Source organism: Chroicocephalus ridibundus, chromosome 4, assembly GCF_963924245.1.
Source record: "Chroicocephalus ridibundus chromosome 4, bChrRid1.1, whole genome shotgun sequence".
Classification (NCBI taxonomy): Eukaryota; Metazoa; Chordata; class Aves; order Charadriiformes; family Laridae; genus Chroicocephalus; species Chroicocephalus ridibundus.
In genome coordinates this window covers 45,363,542-45,372,844 of record NC_086287.1, presented here as the reverse complement: position 1 = coordinate 45,372,844, position 9,303 = coordinate 45,363,542, and the positions used below count along the sequence as shown (strand labels likewise).

Below are 9,303 nucleotides of genomic sequence, written 5' to 3'. Positions count from 1 at the left end.
CTAATCTTCTCTGACTCATTCTTGCTTGTAAGTCATCACAGTGTGTCTTGTTGGCTTTATCAAATCTTTTTTTTTTTTTTTTCCCCTCCAGCCTGTAACCACAGTCTAGGAATGTGATTTTCCTCTGCCTTTTGTACCACTTTAGGTAGATGGAAAATTCCACCTCATACAGGTGCAAATATTTATGCAAGGTATGAGGTGGGAGGAAAAAAAACCCAAACAACCCAGGATGCTGGTTTATTTGGAACAAGGTTCACAGGGAGAATGCTAAATTAGTGTTACTGAATAGAGTATCCTGTAGTTTGTTAGAAACTTGATGCTGGTGATACTTTACCTTTTACCTAAAGAGTCTGAGAAAGGGATTTCGTAGACGTGAAATAATTTGACAGTACTACATGTCCATCTTGAACTGATTGTTCTAGTAAGTGCTCTTAAGGATGCTTTTTTTGGCCTCCTTACTGTGAAACATGACTTACTCGGTTCATCTGGGATAAGTATGAAGGACTGAATAGAACACTTAACCAATTTGATTGAGTTCAACTATGGAATTACACAATTTTTCTCTTGTAAGTTTTACGTAGCACAAAATGGAAATGCTGATGATACTAACATAAGTGATAAGTCATGTGTTAATATTCTTTAGCTGAACAGATTAAAAAGGTATCTTTTAGGAGACTTGAAACATAGTCTTTCAAAAGCTATACAATGACACTTAATCTCTTGAATGAAATCTAAGTTTGGATTAAAGTTCTATATTAATTTTTATTTTGTGATAAAAAACACTTCTTAGCATAATAAGTTTAGCAACATCTGCAAAGGAAATATTTCCAAGAACCAGAGAATAACATGTCCACAGAAAATCATATGACAAAAAATCTCCATCAAGTTTTCAGTAGCAGGTGTTAAGCCTGAAGTTGACAGTCCTAAATCTTATATGATGTTGTACAGAGATTGTTTGCTTTGCATATAAGCATTTTGAAATTTGAGTTTGAAAAAGCCTTCAAGTAGTCCTGATTGCTTTTGTATTTCATTAACAACTATAAGAAACAGATGAGAGGTCCAAGATGTTGCCCGTCTGCATTCTGTTCCAAGCTTTTGGAAAGCCATTGGAATGTAACAGTATTCAAACTATTTGGTTCACACCCTTTGTTCCCATGCTTTGAAGCAGTCTACCTAGGGATTAATAACAAACTAATCCTCATATCAGAGTTTAGGAGAAAAAATATTTTAGCGTTAACAAGTGATGGATTTTTCTGATGGATATCCATGTATTTTCCAAGTATATAAATATCATATATGACCTTCTGCTAATGTTTTAGACAAGAGTTTCAGAGTGTCTAATTGCAAAAAAAATCTAATGATTTAGCAGAAGTAAACTAGAGGGTAAAGCTCCTGTTCTAGAGGTTTTGCCTTTTATTTTTAGCAGGACCTTAGTTGGATAACAGAATAGATAAAATCATGTTTCAGCTACCTTTAAGCCTTAACCATTGATTTTTAAGAAGCAGTCATAAATTGCAGATCTTGGTTCTGGTTCTCTTATGGTCAGCAGGAAATGTCGAAATCTTTATTTTGCATGAGAAGGCTCTGAAAAGTGTCTAGTGATGCAGCTTTCATGAGGGATGAGAGCCAAAAAGGAAATTAAGAAAGAATACAGTGATGGATCTGAATCATCTTCCTTTCTCATATAGCCATGATATGCTTTTTGTCTAGTATGATGTTAACAAAAACATTTATTCTGTCAATAGCTACATACTATTTATCACACACTAGCTGTTATGGAGGTATTCCAAAAATGGAGTTGCTGACATTAGTTTGGAAATGGTAGCCGAGTAGAATTCTTACCACCCTTTACTTTCCAGGGAGGAGTGGGAGTAGAGGGTTTCTTACCAGCGATGTAACTCCAAGCTGTTACTTTTTCATCATCAGTTACTGTTACTGCATATCATATCTAAAACACTAAATTGGAAACGTAGAAATTTGAAGTCTTTAAAATACTGCTGCCTGCTTTCTATGTGTGTGTTGCTTAACTTGAAATTGAGCAAGCTGCCAAGTCTGATTGGCAGCTTTAGGTTGCCTTAGGTGAAACTGAGCAAATTGCTCAACCCCATGCAAAGAATGAAAGTTGCCGAGGAGACAAGGAGGGGTGGGGGGAAGAGAACAAATCACAGTTGCTGGCAGGTCATCCTAAAGGAGGGAGAGTTGAAACAAATAGCCTGTAGAAAGAACAAACCTGAAAAAAAAAATAAATTGCTTCAGTTGTCACAGATCAGACAACTGCTGTGCCACCTGTTCCCAAATAAGTTTTAGCAAGTAACAAAACCATTGTACATGTACTGGTGAAGGCTTTTAAAACAATTGAATCTGAAAATGACATCAAGTACTAGTTTAACATTGTAGAAAATTACACCTTTACTGAGTAAACATTGAAATTCAATTCAGTCTTATTTCATGTATTTATTAACTTCATCTGAAGAGGCTCTGAAAAGCCAAGATCTTCTGTAGGAGATTCTTTCAGTGTTAAAGGAATTGCTGTTTAACCCCCTCCCATCATGGACTGTTCTAAAGACCTAGGTGTCTAGTGTCTTGGTAATGTTGACACCATGATGCTGAATTTAATACTGGCTTTGCAATTTCTGTTTCAAATTGCAGATTTTTAAAAGTCCAATAACTTTCTACTTGCTTTGTGTCCTAACTCCCTCCCAAACTTATTTAGAAATAGGCTTTTTAATTTTTAACTCGGTGTTCTAGAAGTCTGGAAGTGACTTTAGCGAACCCCAAAATGAACAAGCTGTTTAGATTCAGGCAGTCCTATGAAGGAAGAAAAGTGATCAGATGTAAAATCTCTCTGACCACTTTCCAGGTGCAGAGAAACTGAGTACACTTTCCACCTTTGGATGGAAAAAGGCAACAGGAGTAGTGATAAGCAAAAGAGAAGGAAAGATACTCCAGCAGAGGTCTGCATTGTCATGAATGATGTAGAGGCGGTGAGTGGAGGCTGTGTCTGGATTATTTCTAGCCATAAAGGAATTAAGGGAGCTGTGAATCAAATCTTTTTAATTGCCATTTACTGAATCAGATATAAGCGGGTAGAGGCAACATTAGACAAATTTTTGAAGAATAGGCTTATTTGTGGATTCCTGCAAGATCCACAATTTACAGGTCAAGGAGTCCCCTAAACTGCTGATTGCTGTGTGCTTCCAATGTACCTTGTTTTGTGTAATCTTTTTTTTTTTTTTTGAGCACTGCTTCTGGCAACAGAGTAGTTCAGTGTAATGTGGTCTGCTCCAGTGAGGAATCATTGACATGCATGACATGCTAATTTGTGTTTCTTTTTTTTTTTTTTTTCAGTCTCCCACAGTCAAATCACCCGCTTGTACAGTCGCTTTACCAGCCTAGACAAAGGAGAAAATGGCACTCTTAGGTGGGTATTGTCACTAATTTGGCTGTCCTGGCATTAACACCTATCTGTAATGGTGGCTTGCTGTTGCAGGATGCCTGCATGTTTTCCTCATATGGTGAATCAGTGAGACTATTATAACAGGTTCTTTCATACCTACTGTCTACATGGACATTCAAGTTTGTTCTCTTTTATGAAAGGTCAGGAGAAATCTGATTGTTGAACTGAGTCAAGGTGCTCTAAATACCAGTTGTGTTTACTGCAGTGCTGAGGATTTGTAGCAGTTAATGCAAGAAAGGTCAGATTTGATATTGATGGTCTTACAGCAAAGGTTCAGAAATGTTAAATCACGTTTTTAGATTGTTATTTCTTACCTTTCTTTATATGTTGCTTCTAATAATTATTACAAGAATGGTTCTGTTATGTCTTTTTCATCCTGGCTTTTGTAACAAAAAGATCATTTATATTTTTGGAGCATGGGCTCTTAATTGTTTCTGATACCCAGTGTCTTTTAACACTACTTTGATCTGCAAGCCCTTTACTATTCTTAACTTTGCACCTCCTGTTGAACACCAGTGTCTATTCGTATGCACAAAACCCGTGTGGCAGGGGGGTTGGAACTAGATGATCTTTAAGGTCCCTTCCAACCCAAACCATTCTATGATAAAAAGAAAGAGCTGGAAGTAAGTCACTGTGACTAAACAATACACATTTTATTCTTTAAAGTAGTAGTGCAGGATATTCCAAGACCTTTAAAGTGTTTGTCTTCTGCCTACAATTTGAAAACTACAGAAGTGAATCAGTTTCTTACAGCTTAATTACAGAAAGATGACTTAAACTTTATCTGCAAAACATTTTTCACTGATTGACTGAGCCTGCTGGAAAAGAGTATTCTCAGCTGAAAAGTAAACTCTAGCAGGATGATTGCCTGTTAAGGTGTGTCTCTGTGTGCTATCTTTGTTCTCTAGCCTTCCCTACTCTGGTTATTGTATTGCACATTGGTATTGGTTTATTCACTGAACTAATTATGAATTCTGATTGTGTTAAATTGCATATTATTCTTCTCTTTTGATGTTGCCTATGGATTACATTAATATTACAGAACCATATGACAAATAAGAGCTGTCCATGATTGCACCAGGGCTGCAATTTTGTAACCAACATAGTTGGTCTGAGACCACAGTGCCACTGAAAGTCTGTTGCTTTTTTGTGTGGATGCTGGTACTCAAGGCTCATCTTTGGAAACTAATTACAGCTGTGAAAACTTACCAAGCAAAACAACAAAAAAGGAATCTGATCTGTTTTCAGGTGGATTTTGTTTCCCATTCACCATATAGCTGCATATGCCAGAATCAGTGTGAGGAAGCTGGAGAGAATGCAGGAGAGAGTAGGAAGGGGAAAAGGATGTTGTAGATTAGTATACGGGGTCTGGCTGGCATGGAGTTAGTGTTTTTCATAGCAATTCTATCCGAGTCAAACCCAGTAAACATAGATTCAGTCATCACCGGGGGTTTTTGTATGTGATCTTGCAAAATGTGATTGTAGGATGCACTATGAACATATGAAAGCTAGACCTGTCCATGAACCAACCCCAACTACAAAGCTAGAATCGCTGCTTAGAAGATGAAGGTGACAAGTTGTAAGGTACACTGCCTTTGGCAGTACTGCTGGCTTACTGCAGTTTCCTTTCCTGAAGGAAATATGCAGTTCCTTCTGGTGCCACAAATTGCTGACTTCTCAAGTTAACATTTAAGTAACTGGTTGTGGAATAGTATTGTAAACAGGACTACCAAGTGATTATTTTTGGTTAAAAATACTCTCCGTCCCCTTTTGGTTTGTGTAGATATTTTTAAGTTGACCGACTCAGTGATTTGGACTGTGGCTGTACTGTAAATATCTAGACTTGCATAGCTGAAGGGATGACAAAATGGATTGTGGGTGAGGAAACAATTGGCTTGGGATGGGATGGGCAGGAACTTCTTAAGCCCACTCTGTCACTGAAGCCAATATATCATATAAATTGTAGCATTGGTTAATTGGCAATTGTGACAGACAGATCAGCTGATGATATTGTAGGTAAGGTTAATACTAATTATGTCTCAAAATTAAATTACCTGAAAGAAGAACACAGCCTCTTCAGACTTTGTGTGTGGATTTAGTCTTCACTGATGAATAAAGGTGACGGCTGCCAGTCTAGCATAATTTAAACCTAGCACACACTTTTCCTCAACTCCTCCCTCCAACTTTAAATTCACCTATTGAGTCCATAAAGTCTTTTTAAACTTCAAAGTGATTGTACTCAGTTTACGTAAGAGGAGTAATTAATTAAATATGCTATGAATGTCAGTTGCCCAATGCTTAGTTTCATAGTGTTACGTATCAGGAGGAGTTTGACTTTTGTTGTTGATAATCACATGGTACATGGGGAAGGAAGTGAAGTTTGTTTGGAAAAATCACAGCAACTGTGCAAACTGTGATCCATTAACTTGCAGTCTTGGCCTCATCATAGCCGGCTCCTGAACATGGCTGACTTAGTGGCATTCAAATTTTGAAACCTGTCCTGGCACTCACAATATGTGGAAACCATTAAGTTTAGGTAATGGAAAACTACTTCCTGAAAAAAAACAATGAGGGGGAGAGTGAGAACTACGGCTTGGAAGGTCATAAATGTTGGTTCCTGAAATACCAGTCAAAGAACTTGCTACTTTGAGATGAGCGAGATGATGTTATCGCTTGCTTATTACCACCAGTGTAGAAGACATGTCTTCTGTTTGTTTCCTGTGAGCAACAATGATCATTTCCATAAGGATGTTACACCTTTGACTTACAAATCAGACGTGACAGAAATCACTCATGTGACTATGATCAGGAAAAGAAGTGTTAGGCAGTTCTTTATGGCATGAAATAAATCTTTGAATGTGTACCACACTTCTGAAGAGGGGAAAAGGTGTGTTGTCCTTATCTATGTGTTAAAAATGGGGAAGGTAAAGAGCACTTTGTACAGAAGATCTGGTAGATGACGATTAATCTTGGTGGTTAGAGAAGATAGGTACTTCCTTCTTGAACTATTATCAAAAGCTGAAATCTTTCCTAGGCAGATGTTTCTATCCAGTCCACCTATGTGCATTTTCAAAGCACTTTTTTTTAGAATTACATAAATGGGATGTAAAAGAACAATATTGATGGAGAAAAAACTTCATATGCCTTGTTTTGGCTTATTTCTCCGCGCCTCCCCCCCCTCCAGATGACTACAGCCATAGTTACTAACTTCTACAAATTCTTTAAAAGTGTAGAAAAATGTTATATTTTTTCCTTAGCTTCACTTTTTTGAAACGAAATGAGTAAACTCCCTCAGACTTGCACCATCTGAAGGAAACCAGTTTGTAAAAGCCAGGACAAAACTGTTCCTTTGAAAAATCCTTTTTTCAACTTTGATTTCAGTATTGTGACATGCGGAGTTCCCAAAACAAAAGTGTGATACCCTGGTATGTCCATAGCTACATCTAAATTGTAAAATCTGAAACATAGTTATTCTGCCTACATCCTAACTATAGGTCAGGAGGAAACAATGTGCATGTTCTCTTCTTTACATTCTGATTTCCAAGATGAGGAAATTGCAGTGTATGACTAGGATAAGTATGTGCTTGCTTCAGTGAGTTTTCTTGTGTTGTTACTGAAGCGTACACTGTAAAAGAATACATCTGCTCCAAAATTTATCTACTAGTAAGTGGCTCTAGATGAACACATATAGAGCTATAAAAAGGAGATTTACTGTAAAAAGGAGGTTACTTTTGCATGTAACACTTGCATGGAGCCTCCCATTTAAGGTAGTTTTCTTCTGTGCTGGGGAAATGACAGGTTAAGCATTTCAGAAGTGTTTTTTACTGTACAGCAATTGGTATAGCCTGGAGTGTGGAAGAAGGAAGGGAGGGTAAGTATTCTGAAAGCTGATACAGGAGGAAAACAGACATACTGAGCTGTTTGTGCATATCTCATGCTTATGAAAGCTGTTCACAAGGTGGTGTCTCCTGGAGAGCTACAGAAAGCCTCTGATCCTGAGAGAAGGGTAACAAGAGCTAGCCAGGCCATCTCTTAATCTTTGTCAGTGAATTGAATTGTCTCAGTCTGGAAAGGTGTCAGGCTTTTTCTTACTGTCAAATTGATATTGCAAGATTTCAAAGTGAAACATAAAAGAGCAGTCTGAACCTGGAATACTTTACCTTTGCTTAAGAAAATGCAAAGGATTTTTAGCTTTATCCAAAGCAGACAAGACAGGCAGGATATGGGTTTGGATTGGAGAATGATAGGGAACTAGAACAGTCTAAAGCATGATTGAGGATGGAAGTATATTCGCACTGCTTCCCCACCACCACCACCTTGCTCATCTAATTATCATCTTTACTTTTAGTGTACTTCTTGGCCTAATGTTAATAAACCAGTTACCCCTCTGATAGTTGTGTGACTCTTTATATTTGTCCAGAGCACGTGTAAGGATGAATTTAGATGAGATGGCTGACAGAGCTGTGAAAGAGGAGGATGTCCATCCTCTTTCTATATTGTTTCTCCAGGTTTACAGCACCTCTTCTTCAGCCATGGTGCTGTTAGATTTTTGAAGTTTTTTGAACTGCTTAAGTTGCTTATTCAACAGAAAGATAATTGGTAGGATGGGGAGGAAGAAGGCGGGGAGCTTTTTCGGGGGATTAGTGAGATACATGGGACCACCAAAACGTTTGATGAAGGACAAAGCTAATGTTAGCAAGGGAGGGGAGAAATGAAACCTTTTTAGTAGTAACCTGTTAAATCTGTTTGACCATCTTGCATGATACACCATGCTTCTTTTAATTACTTCCCTTTTCCAAGTAATTTCTTGTTACCCGTATCCTCTGGAAATTTTTCCTTTCCTCTAACGCTTCTGTTTCGCATATGGTTTGTTTTCTCTCCATTGTTTTACTTTTCCTCAGCTCTACACATCCCTACACTCCTCAGTCCTGTTGAGGGAACGGTACTACTCTCTGCTGCTGTCTAGAAGTAAAAGGATATACAACCAGAAATAATGGAAGAAAAATAAAGGGTCTAGTAGGTTTCTTGCAGCCTTTAGGGTAAGGCAGAGCCACCTTTACAGTAGGGATCTGCTACATGCCTTGGAGGGTATACTCATGCTTAGAAATGCTTGTCTTGCTTAAAATCTACAAATTCCTTACTGCAAAGTATGTCTAAGTGTGAATGCACTGGCATATACATTAAATGGCTGGCCTGCATAATGATAACATGCAAAGGTTGCTTTGCATGTTATGTTTAAGCAAGGGTTTAAGAGAAGCCAGGTTCCGGGAAAGGTATGTTAGAAGAGCCTTGTTGCTATGGCGCATGAACACAAAAGTAGAGGGCATCAGATTTCCTGTAAGCTCCAGCCTCAGCCAGGTGAAGTTGGTCCCTAATGACTGCAGGAAGCCTTGGTTTATAAAGTGGAGAATAAATTACATTATGCATTCATTTACTTTTATGGCTGTTGCAGCTATTTCAATTATAACACTCCCTCAGTAATGTGCTCTTAATAAGCAAAAATGGTCTACTGCAATCCTGATAATGACAGGACAAGTCGATTTGAAACCTGGGGAGTTATTTGTGGTTAATTGTTAATCTCCTGTTAGAAAGCAGAACAACTGGAGGCTGAAATGCCAAGTGTAAATTGAGGCTCAATGCTAAGAAATAGTGATATGCAAGTTAAAGTTCTGAAGCATTAGGATTTTGCTCTAAATGGAAGAGAGGGCAGTTTCTGATTTTAGCTCGTAAATATTAGCATTGATACTGAAGTCCTGTTGTTATAATTTTGTTAGTAGGGCATAGGTTTTCTGCATCGCTGCATCTCCTGCCTAAATGGCTAATGCATACTTTGCCCTTCAGCTATA

The 9,303-nt window shown here is 38.0% G+C and overlaps 1 protein-coding gene across 3 annotated transcripts in view; it reads left to right on the top strand.

The window, feature by feature from the left end:
* The window catches only part of CHP1 (calcineurin like EF-hand protein 1), a 32,118-nt gene that overhangs the window by 2,255 nt on the left and 20,560 nt on the right, over positions 1-9,303 (top strand). For all 3 annotated transcript variants that reach the window (XM_063331754.1, XM_063331752.1, XM_063331753.1), the window contains exon 2: positions 3,349-3,421. In XM_063331754.1, coding sequence (XP_063187824.1) covers positions 3,349-3,421 — 73 coding nt within the window. The remainder of the gene's footprint in view (positions 1-3,348; positions 3,422-9,303) is intronic.